This window comes from Hippichthys cyanospilos, chromosome 4 (genome assembly GCF_059441005.1).
Source record: "Hippichthys cyanospilos isolate Australia breed blue-spotted pipefish chromosome 4, RoL_Hcya_1.0, whole genome shotgun sequence".
In the NCBI taxonomy this organism is placed as follows: Eukaryota; Metazoa; Chordata; class Actinopteri; order Syngnathiformes; family Syngnathidae; genus Hippichthys; species Hippichthys cyanospilos.
This window is the reverse complement of record NC_142372.1, coordinates 2,886,096-2,904,837: the sequence shown is the minus strand read 5'-3', so window position 1 is coordinate 2,904,837 and position 18,742 is coordinate 2,886,096. Positions and strand designations below refer to the sequence as shown.

General features: G+C 39.5%; 1 protein-coding gene across 11 annotated transcripts in view; it reads left to right on the top strand.

The window, feature by feature from the left end:
* Positions 1-18,742, top strand: part of cbfa2t3 (CBFA2/RUNX1 partner transcriptional co-repressor 3) — a 57,240-nt gene that overhangs the window by 9,021 nt on the left and 29,477 nt on the right. Inside the window, exon 1 of one of the 11 annotated variants that reach the window (XM_088413177.1) lies at positions 6,459-7,333. The exons of 9 other annotated variants lie outside the window; for them this stretch is intronic. In XM_088413177.1, coding sequence (XP_088269303.1) covers positions 7,228-7,333 — 106 coding nt within the window. In that variant the 5' untranslated portion in view covers positions 6,459-7,227. Of the gene's footprint in view, positions 1-6,458; positions 7,334-18,742 lie in introns of those variants that run through there. One more of the 11 variants, XM_088413181.1, reaches the window with a different exon arrangement.

Genomic DNA, 18,742 nt, shown 5'->3' with positions numbered 1-18,742 from the left:
ACGCGATGACGTGAGCGGTCTGCACAGTTAAAACCAAGCGAGAAGATCATATAAGTCCCTTGGACCCAAGCCATTCAGACGATTAGTCAATATCACTCCTAAGGTGAGATGTTGTCACCGAATTCGCTTTAGAATAGTCCCCGGATTTTCTTCTGCCAAACGTCGACATGGGGCCTATACAGGATGTAAATTGCTATAAAAAAAAAAAGTCTAGCTGCTAAACACAGTGCAGGGATTGACAGTGACAACGGCGTTTGGAAGCAAGGTCGCCGATTTGCATGATACGATAAACACAGTGGAGAGAAGTACGCTATGATAGCGTAACAATGGGATGATCTTCCGTCTTTTCGGTACTAAAAGTCAACGCGTCGGTCGACCTTCAAAAAAGGTAGTTATCAAATACGAGCCGTGGCGCCACAATCGAAATGAAACACAAAGCTCCCTCGCTTCTTTGTGCGGTGGAATTTCCGAGGCTGTGAAAATCAAGGAGTGATTAGTTTATCCACGATGACTAACTGTGAGCGGGCGTTATTATTCCATGAGTTAATGATCTGAGACGAGAATCATTTCTTCTGTAAATATGAGTTAGATATGAATAAGTCATTCGTCATTGGTGATGTCCTTATTTGGCCAAACTAACTTTCCCCGTGGAATCGAAAATATACCTTTGTTTACCAAATATTACCGTATTTTTTGCACTATAAGGCGCACCTAAAAGCCTTCAATTATCGCAAAAGCTGACAGTGACCGTTGAGCCTTATACGGTGCATAAATCGCAAGTTTTCATTTTTGGGGGACGAAAAAATAGGTTTACTCAATCGGCATGTAAAGTCTTCCATTTTTACCTCTGCGTTTTGATTATGAATGAATTTTTTACAATTAAATTACAATTTTAAATCAATCTGTTTGAAATTTTAATAGGTTGTATATTGGATTTTAATCATTCAACTTTTGGACAAGACTAATTACTCCCGGGTCAATTTGACCCGGGATGTTATTACTATTCCAGAGAAACAAACGTGTCACATATGTAAAACTTGGTATAGCTTTTGGAATGTTGTCAGTGGGTTTACAATAATCAGAAAAAATTTTGATCAATGCACACGCCTTCGGGTCATATCGACCCGTGACATTACTATTTTTTTTCAAAAATGAACATAAATCACTGGTTAAAACTAAATTTTGGATTTTTGGACAAGATTAAATACGCTCCGGGTCAAAATGACCCGGGATGTTATTACTTTCCCAGAAAAACAATCGTAACACACGGGTAAGTTGATTAGTGCCTGTGTCATTGTGAGAAGGTTTCCAGTTAGCGAACAGTTTGAAATTTTTGGATTAATTTTTGGAGTCATATTGACTCGAGACATGATTGTTTTTCAAAAATGAACACAAATCACTGGTTAAAACTAAATATTGGATTTGGATTGTACACATTTTGGACAAGACTAAATACGCCCCGGGTCAAATTGACCCGCGGACATGACTGCTGTTCCTTGCAAACAAACGTAAAAGGAGAGTCAAAAATGCGTTGTTATAGCTGGCGTTTGCCGTATAATTTTCCAAAACTTCCCGAGAGATTGTAGGTATAGATTTTCACGGGAAATGTAGTCGTCCTTGATGCAAACCAATACCGCTTTCGTCCGTATTTCGCTGGCGCCCCTGACGACGACCGTTGCTTTAAATTAGACTTCCTGATAACAGAAAATCCGAAAAGCACGGTTCAAATCGTAAAACCCGTCCCGGAAGGACGGAAGGGACCTGTTGAAAACCCAAAGCGAATGCTCCCTGGCTGGTTTTGATCAAGCGGCGCGCTTTCAAACATTTTTTTCACGCCGGAGCTCACCTTTGCCTATCTTTGATGGGTGCTTCATCAGAGTGCGGCATGCTGAAAGTGTCTGAGAGCGGGGGACAGGGGACGCCAGAGCTTCGCGGGAATACAATGCTTCCAACGTTCCCTTTCAGCCAGCTTCAGGGTCTTATCTCCTTTCAGCACTCCAGCCATTATAAGAAAGGATTTACGACGCGTGTGCTGCAAACTTCTCTTCCTCCCTCCTTTAACACATATACCGAGGGAACCGTACCGACTCCGCAAAGACCGTATTTCCGCGTTTGCGTATCAGAAAGCGTCCAGGGGACGCCGTCAACGCGGAATAGTAAGGAACGGAGTGGCGTTCGAGATAGGACGAGACAAAGCCGTTTTGGCAATTAACGCCATCGAAAAAGAGCGGCGCCACGTCACGGAGTTCATCCGGGAGAGTTTCATTGTGCAGTTTATCGGGGCGGCCACATGGAGTGCCGGCGCTTACCCGGTGAGCGCTGGACAAAAGGCCAAATTAAGAGGAATGAGAGGCTGTCAAAGAGGCAGGCTGACAGGGTGACTGACGCCGTCGCCGAGGAGAATAGCATCCCGTCCGTCTCGGAGCTGTCACCTTGACAGGAATCCTTTCTTTGGACGCGACCCCCGTCGCCAACCTTTCTGTCACTCACCGACGCCAACGCCTCTCGCCTTTCCCGGGGCGGCGACGCGTGCAAAATGCAGGACAGGCGCAGGCACCAAAGGCCGGAATTCCGAGTCATCCGAGTTTGGGAAACGCCTCATCTCCGTGACGACCGCGCTTCCATCCCGGCGCTCCATCTCGCGTCTCACCTCGGGCTGGGTAGCTGGCGCAAAGTATGGTCCAGGGGTGTGACATGAGAGCCGACAAATCACTTTTCCCCCAATTACACTTTATGATCTACATGATGTAGTTCATAAAAATTAAAAAAATCATAACATAACTTTTTCTTAAAGGGAGTGTGTGTAATTATGTGTAATGGCAACCTCCGGAGGATCGTAATATCGTTTCATGATAACTAGACCTAGAATTATATTTAGAACATAGTGCTGGGCATTAAGAACACATTTATATGCAAATTTATGACATTTATAATCGTTTATTTTCAAAGAAAAACCTTCTAAATAAGTGCTTTTCAACCTTTTTCAGTGATGTATCCCCTGCAAAATATTTTTTTCAGCTAAGTACCCCTTGACCAGTTAAAAAAATAATGCATATTTTTCCACAAATAATAAACACTAATAATACCTACCTTAATAATTATAAATAAATATTTGTTCACAGACAAATATTCAACATAAAGTGTCGTGTTTTGAGATTACAGTGTCATGTTTAATGCACTTTGCTGTTTAAAAATGATTATTGTGAATCAAATAGTTTGAACGCGCCTGCTATCCTGATTTAAATTGTGAAATTTTGACAGAATTTCTGCAGGTCTCAGAAATGCGCTGCCAATTTAATGCCTTTTTAAGTTCATGACAAGGAACAGGGATATTATGTTTTCAAATAAAGAGCAAATTAATTGGAACACAAAGTAACTTAGTATACCTCGGCTGTTTTATTGTGGCAAATTTGCAAAATGTTCTATCGATTGTTTTTAAGTTTTGTATGGATCTACGTAAACACATGACAATTTTCCAGCTGAATAAAATATGCTTGTTTCTGCCTCAAAATTGCATCACTATAAAACTTAGCAAAAGAGGAGTCACTCTAAATCAAATGAGCGCCGACCTACTGCATGTTCCAATTGATTTGCTCTTAGTTTGAAAAAAAAGGCACCATTCTTCTTCGAGCATTAAAAAGGCATGAAAGGAGATTTGTGGATATCTGATGAAAATCCTCACAAAATTTCGTATAGCTGCCAAAGTGCAGAGGCACGTACCCCAGGGGTACGCGCACGCCATCATTTGAGGATTGACATTGACTAGACCCAACTGTCAATGCACGTTTGCCTCCTTTGATGCCTGGGACTAGCACCTCTGTTTCGGTGGAAGTAAAAAGGTTGGCACCAGACTTCAAGTCATCAAAAGTGCGCCCGCTTGATTGAGCGCCGTGCCGAGCTGTCGCTTAGCTGGGAAAGAAAAAAAAAAAAAAAAAAAGAAAAGAGGTGGACATTCATGTGCATTATTTAGTCGGCGCTGCTCCTGGCTTGAAATGAAAGCAACATTTGCTGAGACTGGAGTTGGGGCAGAGCAGCTGTCTGTGTGTACTTTACAAGCTGCTTCTATTTGTTGTGTAGACGCGGGAGGGGGTCAGGAGGGTGTCACCATTGTCTACTGTCCCTCATCATCGCTCCCTGTGTGTGCACGTGTGCTTATGTTTGCGAGTGTGTGCGCTTCAGGCCTGCCAAATGTGGACAGGTGGACGCTTCTCATTCGAGAATGTACCTGCAAGCTGTAATCGGCATATCACAATTCATATATATATATATATATATATATATATATATATATATATATATATATATATATATATATATATATATATATATATATATATAGATAGATAGATAGATTTTTGTTTTTTTTTTTAATTGTGCTATATACTATATGAGCATTTCACTGTTTTCATAACTTTGCCTTAACTATACTCCTATAGCTGGATAAGATGCTTTTTTTTTTAATAGAGAACAAGGGGCGGGGACTAAGTAGATTTTGTATTTCTTCTATTTTAATATTTTTTTATTTTAATGTAATTTATGTATATATATATATATATATATATATATATATATATATATATATATATATATATATATATATATATATATACATTTTTGTATTGCGTTATACCTAGTACACTACCTAATATACACAAAATATACTATTGTAATTCTTCCTACTCATATTGCACATAAAAATTGTACAAAATTATTGTGCATTTTATTCTATTTTAATATTTTTTTATTTTAATGGAATTTGTGTATATATATATAATATATATATATATATATATATATGTATATATATATATATATATATATATATATATACATATTTGTATTGCGTTATACCTAGTACACTACCTAATACACACAAAATATACTATTGTAATTCTTCCTACTCATATTGCACATAAAAACTGTACAAGATTATTGTCCATTGACTTTTGAATATTTTTTTATTTTGATGCAATTTATACGTCTATACGTTCAATAAAACGTACAGTATATATATTTTTTCTATTGTTTAATATCTATGAAATGAAAGAGTGTGCTATTTGAAATAATTGTAGCAACTTATGGAAGGAAATATGGATTGGATTGAAAATATCGGTTTTGGCTCTTCGAATCTCATGAGACAGTAATTCTTGGCCTGTTTTCTAATGATGTACCCTGTGGAAAACTTTTGTCACTTAACCAATTTTTGAGTCGTGACAATGCACATCTTTATCAATCATAAAACATTTAAAGCGTACAACCTTTTGGAAAGTAGCGATTAGAGCGCAATTTAACAAGTTGCTTCACGTTCCAATTCATTTGCTCTTCATTTGAAAAGAAAAATATACTGTTCCTGTCAGGGCATTAAAACACATTTCCTGAAACCCTGATAAAAACTCACGTACCCCCTGAAATGCCTTCACGTATTCCTGTTTGAAAACGACCGTTATACAACAAATATACATGATGTCTGCTAACACATGCGGTCTTTAGAATATGAATACACAAGGTTAAAAGAGACAATGGAAATGTCCTATTTACGTACAATGTATGTCTAACATGGCAGATAAATGAAAATTCTTTTGACAACATCCCGTATGTTTCACCGGGAACAATTTACACAGACACACAATGCTTTTAGCGACATTATTCTCTTTTAACGCTTGATTGCCAAAGCATTCAAGATAAGAACACAATGGCGTAGAGCACAACGTTGCCACAGATGTGGCTGGTTTTAAATTGAAGGTTAAGCAGTAAATTAAAAAGAAAAAAAAGCAATAATAAATAGACAGCAGCGTGTAAAGATAACCTAAAGAGAAAATAGATTGTATGATATTATTGGGCTCTAATTAAAACAGACAACAAAGACGCCCAATAAAGTGTAACAATAAAATGGAAAATGGATGTGAGCATAAAAGCTTCCACGGAATAAAGGCGAAGCTCACACTTAATAACTGTCCATCTGATGTACTTCCATTTGTCTTCACATTAAGCGCCTACAAACAAACAAATGAATCACTTTTACGTCAGTATGTTTTGAAGGGAAAAATCAGGCATATAGAATTCCATAACTTTCACAATATTTATTTTGATACGTTAAATCAAGAACGACGCATGTCTGCTGGGGGGGAAAAATGGAATTTAGCTTGTAACGCATCCCTTGGCGTCTTGATATGGGGAAACAGCGGCCCTTACTGGCTGGCGGCGGAACTGAAATCACTTTCATTTTTCGGAATTATTTAAAAAAAGACGCGAGGCACGATTTTTTTTTTAAATGTACAAACTCTTTAATAATTCAACTGTTTTTTTTTTTACAACAAATGTGAAATGTATATATAGATATATTTAGAGTAAGAAAGGGAGAGGGAGAGCGAGCGCGAGAGAGAGAGCGAGAGAGAGAGAGAGAAAAATCGAGAGAGGGCTCCAGATGGTGTTTAAACGCAGACAGAAGGCTACAGAGGGGACAGCGAAGAGAGGACGAGAGGCGGAGGAGGCGAGAGAGCCGCTCTTGGTGCTCACACTGGGCTCGCCAGCTCCATTCATTAGTGAGGACAAAAACAAGAAGGGCGAGGGGGGAAAAAAAAACAACAACAACTGATTTCTGCACTCGGTGAGCGCACATGTTTGAAAAGTAAACGGATCCTGCCACAAAGCGTTTTGACAGTCGGAGGTGAGAAGAAGGAGCGTGCACGCCTTTCCTTTCTGCACGGATTCAAGAACTGAAAAAAAAAGAAACGAGGGATTATTCTCATCGGACGTTTTTTTTTTTTTGTTGGGACTTTTGATCATGCGAGCGTAAACAAAAAAAAAGAAGCTTTTTAAGTCACGCGAGGATACACGCACGCGGCAGACTCAAGGATCCGCATCTTTCATATATTTATTTATTTTTTTTGCAGTTTTTACGTGGGAGTCACCAGGATTTGTGGACTTCATTTTTTTTTCTAAAAACTCAACACGGGATTTATACAAACTGGGCGAGGTGTGATCATTCGCATCTTACAACAACAACAAAAAAGCCAAAGACGAATTGTGTTTGAGGTTTGCTTCTTATTTTTATTCAATCAAATAAATACCTCGTTCAGCGATCAAACCCGGAAGCTCCCCCCAAAAAAAAAATCCCATTCCGAACGCCCAAAGGAAAGTTGAAGATAATTCAATTTGTTTGAATGGTGTCGGCTTTTGCTTCGGCTTCCTGTCATTATTTCCACAAGAAGGAACACTTTCTATTCTATGTACAGCAGCTGTACCCCTCAAAATTATGAGGATTGGGGCGATATAAAAGAAAGTGGATTATCACCTCTTCACGAAGCTCAGTTTGACCTTGACCCTTCACTGAGTAAGTAAAATAAAACACTCAGACGCGTATTTTGGTCGCATTTTGCGAAAGGGCTCAATTTGCACTGCAAACTTGTTCATCATTCGTCTGCATGCAACTTTGTTGAAACGAGGGAACGATTCATGTCATTTACGTGGTTTTCCATGTCAACGTGATTTCATATGATTTGGATGATTATATCTTGTCAAAATCTATTAAGCGAAAACACTGCCAGCATTGTATGCGGGTTAGTAATATTATCATCTGTCAGCATGGTTTACAGTTATTTTTATTGTATTTATGAGCCTATGAACTTCTGGTATAGTTTACATTTATTGCAGAGGATAAAAGGGGGGGGGGCATCAAAGTGATGTTGAAACAAAGTGATGACACCAAATCTTTGCTCTGCTTGGATGGATGGAGGTGATAGAGGTGAAAGGGGAGAAATTGAGACATTTACAGTCTGCTGACATCCTCTGCAGTCCATCTTTTGTTCTGATATGATGCATTACCCTCTAAATCAGTCTCAAATGTGGCGTTTTGGTAAAGTTTTCGCAGGTATCAGTAAAATTGGTTTCATTTATTTTTAATGAGTGGAAGGAGATGCATTTGTTTTCCAATTAAGAGCAAAATGATTGGAATATGAAGCAATTTATTCAGTAGATTTTTTAATACGTTTTTTGTTATGTTTTTCATATTAACCACATTTATGCTTCATTTATGTTGTGCTATATTTATTCTTTCCACACAAACTGAGGTTTTGAATGAAGTAGTGAAATCCAGATCAAAATTTTGCACAACTGCCCGATTGCTTGTCAACATTAGGATTTGCGTTGCTTTGAATGGCAGGTCCCTAGAATGACCTTGTCAACAAATTTCATGATATTTTAAAGGATAAGGTTATAAGGTTATTGGATTTATTAATTGTAAATGGACACCGGTTTTACTTGTAGATGACTGCTGTTAGCGTTTTGAGGAGCGGTTCTCATCTGGGGTACATGTGGATTTTAACAGGGTTTCTGCAGGGTATGTGACGATCTAATATTTTGTTGTTGTTGTTGTGACAGTAACAGTACATGTTTCTTGTCAAATTAAGAGCAAATTAATTGCATCCTAAAGCAACTCAATTCTAAATTGTGTTATTGTGAGTCCTTTGCCAAACATTGTGATTTGAAAAATAGAAAAGCATAAAGCCCATGTATTTTTTTTTTGTTTTACTTCAATTTGGTAACACTTTAACATGGTAAAACTGAATCTAGTAAGCCATTGCACATATAAAGTAGTTATTTACAAAAAAACGTGATATGTATAAATGACAATGGTTTCTTTTATTTATTTTTTTGCTCTTCTGATGCAGTCGACTATCAAAGGGATGACTTGTAAGATTTTTTTTTTATAGTGTTTTTCACTACGGACAGCAGGAGGTGCTGTATTTACCGTTGACTGTAGCTATAACAGACATGGCAGCCTGTGGAGGAGTGCCACCCCCCATGTAATATAATTTTTTGATCACTAGACCTATAATGATATTTAAAACATACTGTTGGTCGTTAAAGACACATTTATTTGCAAGTTTTTGACATTTCTAATCATTTAATTCATCCCTTTTGAATGAAAAATGGTCTAAACCTAACACATTGTCCCTTTAAATCTTTTTATTATAATTTCTTTAAATAGCATTGCTGGCCATGTCAAAATGTATCTTTCGTACCGTACACGCCACCGGCCGCAAACATGTGGACGATGTGCCGCAAAAGGCCCTCGGGCCGTAGTTTGGACACCACTATATTATAGTATATTGGACACCATCTATCTATCTAGTTCCAATCCACTCCGTTTTACGTTATTTTTGAAACATAATGTAAAGTCCGATTAGACGTTAAAGACAACGATGGAGACACTCCCTCGGAGGAAAAGCCAAAGTTCTACCCCCGCTTGAACAGTCTCCCGGCGCCTTCTTCCGCCCCTGAGTGCAACAGTAAAACACGGAGGCCTTCTTCTCTGTAGGACACGGGCCGGCGTAATTGGCGCTGGTAAATATCATCTGAATAATTGAAGAGTGAATAATAGACTCCAACAATGGATGTGAGGTTAGAAGCAGGGGTGAAACCGCAGCGCACAGGAGAAGTCCATCGCCGAGCGGGCGTCATCTCCGCCTGGCTGACCGGCCCTCTGAGACACATGTCCCCTCTTCATCGTTAAGCGGCGCTCTTAAAAGGCACGCCATTCATTAGGACCCCGGCCTGAGCGGTTAGTCGCCGCCCGTTTAGCGCACGATCGTCCGGAGAGCCGCGTGTTCGTCGAACGTACGGTATGGGGACAAACTCGTTTGGACATACTCGCAAGTAGGTTCGAATGTAATACAGCGAACACCATTTACTGGTCATTTTCTCGGTTTTGTCAGTAAAATAAGAATTTTCATCTTTTTTTTTTTAGTTTCAGGCACTTTGATGCACTCGGTTATTTTTTTTTTCAGATTTAGACTAAGCTGTAACCCGGGTAAACGCTGTAAAAAATAACGAGCACTTGTTGAAAGTTGATTCAAATTGCTTTTTTCTTTTGTTAGTGTTAAAAAGGATACGAGTTTAGGTAAACGTATACAATTATTATCGATAATAATCTGGTTTATAGTCAGTGAGTCGCGTGTGTGTGTTTGTGTGTGTGGGGGGGGGTGAAAGGTTTTCTCTGTCCTTGGCAAAAAATAATTGAGAATTTTTTGCATTTAGTCTGCAAGTATGTTTGAATATACGTTCAAGTTACATGTTAAAATGTTTTTGATGGCTAAATGCTAAACACATAGCATTTTCCCCCAATGCTTTGCAGTATTGACATTCCTGCCGCATTATGTGAAAAATATACCAAATGGACATAATTATAAAACCATACAAATTACTATTAAGCAACGTTTGATTTTTGGTCTTGTTGGTCTACTTCAGCCTAAATCCTTAAGAGAAACCTTTGCAAAAGCAAAACCAAGTGGTATTATGGGAAAACAATATTTTTTTCTGTTTTTTTAGCCTGCAAATATGCTTGAATATGCATGCAAGTACACTCAAATAGATTTAAATAAATTCAAATGTGCTTTTTATGCTGAATGCAAAAAAGATATTTTTCCCTATAACTCCACGGGTTATTGACTTGCACATACCCCGTGGAATTATTAAATGCTAGACAAAGACAGATTTATTTATTTTTTTCTGGTACATGCATAAGTCAATCTCCCCTGGCATCATGGGAAAATGCTTTTAGTATTTCATTTTTGCATACATTTGATTGTACAAGGGTTAGGCATGAAGCGTATATGGTAATTTTGACAATTTTTTGGATAATTTCTTCCACAATGGATGGCACATTCCTGCTAACGTGAGAGGACTTTGACATATCGTCACCATCTGGGTGAAATTTCAGCTCCCTGGCATCTTCTTTCAATGTTTTCCCTTTGATGTGAAATGCCTTTGATGTAAAGATTAAAGGAGTGGAGAAAATACTGCGTATTTCGGCTAAATGCTAAAAACATAGCTTTTTTTTTTCCCATAATGCCATTTGGGGAAACCCCATGGCAAAATGCTAAATGGAGAGAATAATAAAACCATACAAGTGACAACAAATGTTTGCTTAGTTCATTTTTTTAAAATATTTGTGTAATTAGCCCAAATCATAAACAAAAACATTCGTCATTATTCCTTGGCATTATGGGGAAAAAAAATGCTGTTTTTATTATTTATCTATTGGCTACATTTGAATGTAGTTGCCAGCTCAGCCGTTTTTCTTCCCTTTTCATGTGGGTCATTTGCGTCATTCAAATCCAACTTCGGCTTATTGTTATCAGCGGCGGGGCCGGAAAAGTGTGCCGTGTGGTAATTATTGTGATTTAAATGCGGGCAGTGCAGGTGAAGCCGCCTGCCTCCTAATTAATGAGCGGAGCAGATGGCCTCAGGTGGGCGTGCGCTAGCAACTCGCAGCGACTCAGTCAGGTGGTCAGCACAACAAAGACACCTGGGCCGCCGCAAACCAGACAAGACAAACACGCCAAAGACATCAGCGGCCTTGTGCGCCATCCGTCTTTCGTGGCCTCTCTCCGTCTGTCCGCCGCTTTTTGATCGATCGTCGACTGACGAGGCGCCGTTACACGTTTCTCCAAAGTTTAGAAACGACTTCGCGTTCTAATCATTTCAAATATGTCAACGAGGACAATAAATTCAAGATATTAAAGACCCGGCTGTGAACTGATGGTCATTCCGGTTCGTAAGGCATCATTCGCATCATAAAGATGAGAAAAATTGAATTCATTGAATGCGGCACCAGTGTATCGTTGAATGCGCTTGAAGCAGATGTTTTTCCTCAAGTTTTTTTTGCCTTGAACACCCAAAGTTGTGCAGCATCCACGCTCCACTAGGTTTGTGATTGTGCGTATATGCCAAAAGATCACAATTAGCGAATGAGTCAAATGGAATATTTTTCCGTGTTCTCTAACCGGAACACTCGGCTGCATACCTTTCAACTCTAAATTGAATCAGATGGAGACATTATAACCGGTTTACATGATCCTCTCCGTTTTAGGAATATTCCTGTGCGTGAACAAGGATGGACTCGGATGTTGGTCCAGTCTGCTCGCTTCTTTTATTAATAATAATGCCGGAACAACCTCAGCTAACTCGAGTTACTGTTAGCTGCAACAGGCATTGGCTGCTAACAGTCAACTGACCTCTAGCTCGTCACGTTACCGTAATTATTGTAAGTAAGAATACGGGCAATAAAAAAAATTCTCATTTGTGCGACAAAATTCGGCTTATGTGGCTCACGCATCAATCTTCACTGAATGCTGTCAAAAAAAACCAACAACTTCTAAGCTAGCGTTTATAGGACGCACCCATACTTTTGGCCTTCATTTTTGGGAAAAAATGTGTGCCAAATATTTGGGGAATTACAGGTGTTAATAAATACTGTACTGTATTTTCTAGATTATAAGGTGCACTGGTATATAAGCCGCAGCTTCAAAAATTGAGCAAAAAAATTAAAAATAGATATTTTTGCCACGGATAAGCCTCACTGGACTGTAAGCCGCAGGTCATGACGTCAAATATTTGTGCAGAAAGAATTGTAAAAAGTTGTATTTATTTTTTAAAAGATTTTGACTGAACGTGCCTGCGTGTTTAACACTAAAATATTTATAGAAAACGGATGGATGGATGAATATTTTCAACATAACACCAACAGAATACTGCAGAGTTAAATAACACTTCAATAATCAATAATCAATAGCGTCGCTTTCCGTCTCTTTAATTGATTATTTTAGTGAACATATACACACATTGCGCATAGTTCATATATACAATCATAAAGATATATATATATATATATATATATATATATATTTTTTTTTTTTTTATAGATTTTTATGAATAGATTTTTATGAATAGATTTTTAAAACTCTTTTTGAGTACAGCCATTGATTCAGATTTTTTTTTTTTTTAGTCCCATTTCATAGTTTTTCCTTAAATTGACCCCTTCACCTCATATACACATTTGCTTTACAGTGCATTATCTCCTGGTGGCTAGCAAAAAAAAAAAAAAAAAAACTTGAAGATGAACCGCGCCGGACTATAAGCCGCAGGTCTCAAATCACGAGAAAAAAGTTGTGCGAAAAATACGGCACACAGGACACGAGAAACACCGTTGTGATACTTTTATTGATTTTTATATTGAAATGAAAGCACACGTTTTCTAGATTCACATTTTTTCTCCTGAGGTGGATTATCAAAACACTTTGTCGAATTGTTTCGTGGCCCCGGGGTCCAAATGTTTGCCCACCCCAGTTCTGGTCCTTCCGTTCCATCCCGAGCGAGTCTGCGCTCCACATGTGTTTGACATTACTAGCGACAAGGCTGCCCATCCTCTCGCGGGAGATGGGGAATGTCAAAGAATAGAGCCGAGAACTTGAACGGCTTCCCAACATCTGACGGAATGAGAAACGCGCTGGGTGGACGGCCGGCCCGCTGACGCCGCGGCGTGGGAGCCGAGCTCGGGGCGGAGGCCAAGTCAAACCCCAAAAGGCGCGCGCGCGTGCGTGTGTAAAAGATCACTTTTTCCTTATATGCGTACATACTCGCTCGGGTTCCGAAGAATAACATACGACGCTCTCCAGGCATTTCGCAACTCTGTTTTACATCCACTGCAATTAGAAGGTGACAGATTTTGACTTTCCGTCCGCGCCGAGAAGGTGAAACCCGTTAATTAGCATGCAGACGTTCGCGGAGGAAAATGGCTGCTAATTATTTGTTGGATTGACGTGTCATTTTCCCAGAATTACCCCGACGCACGCAACGTTGACAAACTGCGACTCCGATCGCGCTTTCAATAAAGAAGGCGCGTTTCCAGCAGACGGAAATACTTTGCCACAAATACCGTCACCGACGGCACGTTGCAAATTGATGTGCGGGTATGAATTCGAGGCAGCCGGGTCGATTAAAAAACAAAATGTTAAAAAAAGAAACACAAGCATGGTTTTGTTTTGATAGTTTTTGTTTTGAGGTCCAGTCAAGTAAAAGGATTGGCGGGATTCTCACTTTTATCTCAAGACTCTGACGTCATTCATGAAGTTCTTCTCTGTGAGGACTCTGAGAATTTACCGTATTTTCCGCACTATAAGTCGCTTTACAGTTAAAATCCTCTCTTTAAAGTGAGAATTCTGTAATGTGAGAATTCTCACTTTTAAGTGGGAATTCTGACAAGTCGAAATTCTCTCTTTAATGTCAGAATTCTGTAGCATAAGAATTCTGACTTTTCACCTTTCAGTGCACAGCGTTATCGGAAAAAGCAGCCGATTTCAAGCATTTTTACACGTTTTTCAAGGCCGGCAGAATATTGCGTGGTATGACTATTTGGACTCGAGTGGTACCATATGAAAGATTGGATGCCATTCTTTACCGAGAAAAAGAAAAAAGGATTCTATCATATTTCGTTCTTCAGTATTCACTGTTTGAAAATAGGTCATTTGAGTGACCAAGCTATTTTGGATAAAAGGAAAAACTGAGCTGTTTTGTGAAAAGATGTGTTTGACTTTGACACATTTTTTTTAAGTAGCATCTGAAACATGTCAACACTCCTTCACCTTCGATAAAACATGAACAAAAACAGTGAAGATTTGCTTTTGATGCCAAAGTAAAAGTCAGAACTCTGATGTTCTCAGAATTCTGAGGACTACACAGACTTTGAAGTCAGAATTCTGTGGACTTGTTTACCACAAAAGCAGCTCAAGTTTAGCCTACCACATCAATGCAAAGCACCCAGCTGCAAGTAGCAGCAAGTATGATAGCCAGCCATAGCAAAGCTACTGTATTTTCCAAACTAAATTCAAGAACACACGCACCTGAATACATTGAAGTCGGAATTCTGAGGACTATTCGGACTTTCAAGTCAGAATTAAATAAAAATAAATAAAATCTGAATTCTGAGATAACGGTGAGAATCCTGCCAACCATTTTTCACTGGTCCGGTGTCATCAAAGCAAAACAACCATGATTATAACGGTCAAACCTTTGACCAATAGAACCAGGACCAGCATGCTGCTGGATTCCTGCTGGTGTCACCAGTTACATCATCATCACGGTCCTGTTTAGGGTGCCGATTGACCAGTTGGGTAGGTGTTCGAATCTTGCCTGCATTTTTCGCTGGACACCAGCAAAACCAGTGTGAGAACAAAACAAAACCATGCCGGCCTATGCTGGATTTTTTTTTGTTTTGTTTTTTTGATGCGGGGGGAAGGGGCGCCGGAGAAAAGCATTTCCTCCTCCTCCCTTCCTCGTCTTGTATCTTTGCCTCCTCACCTTGCGCTTCCTGGCATGCCTGGCAACCTCTGGCCTTCTGGTAACCCTCTTCAGTGTCCCCGCCGTGTCTCCGCGCCAGCCCGCCTCCTATCTGCTCCACTTCATGGGAGCGCATGGCTGGAAGTGCGCCGGGATCAGAGTCAGACACAGGAAGCAGCTGGGCTAATCTACAGTAGCCGTGTTTTAATCAAGCCAGATGAACGGGGCGTCGCAGACAATGGGAAGTTCATATCACCGCCGCGTCTCGATATAAGGCCGCCCCTCCTCTTCCTTCTGCCCGACACTCTGGCTTTTATCATAGTCGGCCAGTAAACGTGCTCAAAAGAACACTTCGAGTCCAAATTCTGCTGCCATGGAGGAGATTTCAAACCCGTTTTGTTCCCGCCCTTTCCAGACGTATATTGCAACTAGTATATACGCAGCGTTTATGAAATTCAAAAGTTGTTATCTCCTGGAAACAGATCCTGTGCCGCGCAGATGGTTCCGTCCTTCTTCAAATGGAAGTCAAGTCGCAGAATGCGTCGTGTTAGCAGTCAGGAGAACAGACCTTAATCTCGGCTCCAGCCTTCCTTCCTCTGCCTCACGCGCGCAAGCTAGCACGCGCACGCAAACTCAACCCTGATACTCGTATCACTATCAGTTAGGTTTGTAACCGTTACTCTTAAATATGCGCATTTAACAGTGACGACGGGCTAGGGGAAAAACTAAAAAGTTGACCATGTCGGGTGGTCCGACTTAAGAATGTCGACTGAAAATATCCGCCTCAAATCGCCGTTTGCCCCGCCGTTTTCCACTCTGATCTTTCTTGTAAATGTGCGCTACAGAGCTAGACCTCAAGAATAAAACGGATATCACAGATTTGGGAGCATTTCCTGTTAAAAAAAAAAGTCACAACCATAAAATGAATAATTATTTCAAAGTGGACCTGGCCACACTTAAACAGAAAACTTTCTTATGCAAAGACCATCTTGACAAATGACTCCATTTGTTGTCTTGGTGCACCGTTTAACTCTTTCACTCCAAATTGATGTATTTGTACGTCTTTGCAGAATTCAGATATTCAGTCCCAGGTACTAATTTAAGGTACCCAGGTACTAATTTAATTTTTTTCTACAAATAGTTGGATAAACCGGTGTCTCAAATAGTTTTCCGAATACAAATTAAATCCATAAATTTAATTCTTGTTGCGCGGTCGACAGTGTTATCTACAAAGCTTAAAAAAAACGGAACAAATTGACTTTATCAAGGTAACTGTGGCACCACCGTTGCCTAGGTTGCAGTAATTCCACTCTAAAACGTACAGTTGAATTTTGCCAGGGCTGTCTGTAGTGCAGATGATGTTTTCTTGACGCGTCCAAGAGGGATGTTCACTTTGAGGCTCGAGTTATCATGTGACATTAAAAAGTCACAAGGGATGGCAGCAGGAGTGGAAGGTTTATTTTGGATGGTGTCAAATGCTACCCTCAAAGAGAGACGATCCCGTTTGTAATAGGTAAAAAGCCGCCTCTACCTCTGTTTGTTAGACTCTTTTTTTTTTTTAGCATTCAAAATAGACTGCCCATTTTTTAGGTTCAGTGAAGACTACATTGCCCATTGGTTAGAATGTGATCAGGATTTATTTAATTCTTTTTAATACAATAACAAAAACATGACATTATTGGAACATAATGCTAAATTGTGTTATAAACACTTCCTAAATATATATATATATATATATATATATATATATATATATATATATATATATATATATATATATATATATATATATATATATATATATTTTTTTTTTTTATATATATTTTATATTTTTTATATATTTTTTTATTTATATTTATTTATTTTTTTTTGCTGGCTAGCATATTTGCTGCTATTGTGAGCTGTGGCTGCAGTCGCAGCTGGGTGCTTTGCATTGATGCGGTTGGCTAAACTTGAGCTGCTTCTATGGCAAACAAGCTCTTTATTTACAAAGAATGCAGGTGCACTTTTTATTTATTAAATGCTCAATATTTTGTTTGAAAATAAAAGTGTTCAAAGGAAAAAATAATACCGTGATAACCGTGTTTTTTTTTTTTTGCTCATGGGTTGGTGTTCTTTTCTAGTGTTCCTCACAGCGCACATCCGTGAAAATGCAGAGCAGATTGGCGATACGGTATCACTAGTGCTTGCAGAGTTGAATCAACAATCTGCCTCTTGAAACAATTAAATGGCAATCGCTGTTTTCTTTTGTATTTTGTTTCGCTTGTCTCGCCGCCTACTTATTTATGCATGCATTTATTCACTTATTTGCACTAAACGTTTTGTTTGAAAATAAAATAGATTGCATTCGGCGGAGAAAAAAAATAGAGCTGTGAGGTTAGTCTTGTGATTCTGTGATTTTTGACCACACCATTAGAATCTTGCATTTGCTGGCAGGGTTAGCGTCAGCGGAGCACCTTGCATTCGCCTGTCTTGTGTCAGGAGTTATTGTTGTGGAGTCCGCGGGCCAAAACCCAGAGGTGTGAGAGCGCTGGCAGACAGTGAGCAGCTCCAGTTCATGCGGAGCTTTTTGTTCGCAACGGCAGCTCCACGGTGACACAGAAGACATTTAACACTGACCCAAATGAAGTAGCTGACATGAAGCAGGGGGATGACTAATCAGCTGTTGGCTTTTTCTCTCTTAACTGCGAGTGACAGCTCGGTGTCATGACAAACTCGGCCGAGCCCGGCAAACAATCTGCGAGCGCACGTTTGTTGCCAGGGTCAAATCTGAGACTTTTATACTTCATAAATCAGCAGGCGGCCGTTATGACGTCAGGGCAAACAGTGTGGCGCTCGGCTGCAGCTGGGTGGAAGGAAAAGGGGTGAAGCGAGAGAGAGAGAGAGAGAGAGAGAGAGAGGCAAGCGGGGAGAGAGGCCGGCACAGCAGCTGTCAGGCCTCCATCGTGCACCTGTCACACAGGAAGTCAGCACCGGCCACTGTTTCCTGGATACACCTCCTCAAACAATGCTCCTGGAAGAAATGGAGGGAGAACATCTGCTCCATGTGAGGGAAACACACACAGGCAAACAACACTAAAATATGTCCGCACGAGGGAGAATAAAGCAGTGATGGGGAAATGAGGCCTCGTGAGAAAAAGTATTGATTGGACAATGAAGCCTCGTGAAGCACTGTTGGTATTTTTTTTTTGTCCTCTAGATGGCAGTCTTTGTTGAAAGATGTAGTGGGAATTGTGTACTAGTGAGCACCATCTAGAGCAGTGGTTCTCAAATTTTTTTTCAGTGATGTACACTCTGTAAAATATATTTTCTGCCAAGTACCCCATAACCAGTGCAAAACATTTTGGGGTTTAATAAATAAATAACTTGCCATCAGTGATTTATTAAACTTTAGACCCTTTCAAACTTCATTTATATTGGTCAACAGAAAAATAATCAACCTGAAGTGTACTCTTTTGGATCATAGAAGAAATCTGTGATCAAAAATAAATAACTTCATTACTAACAAATATTTTTTTTCCAAATGACTGAACGCAATGACTTAAAAAAAATTAATTAGTTGTGTTGTTTAATACTTGTTTAAGCGTCGTAAACAACAATCAAGAAAACCATTTTTAAACCATTG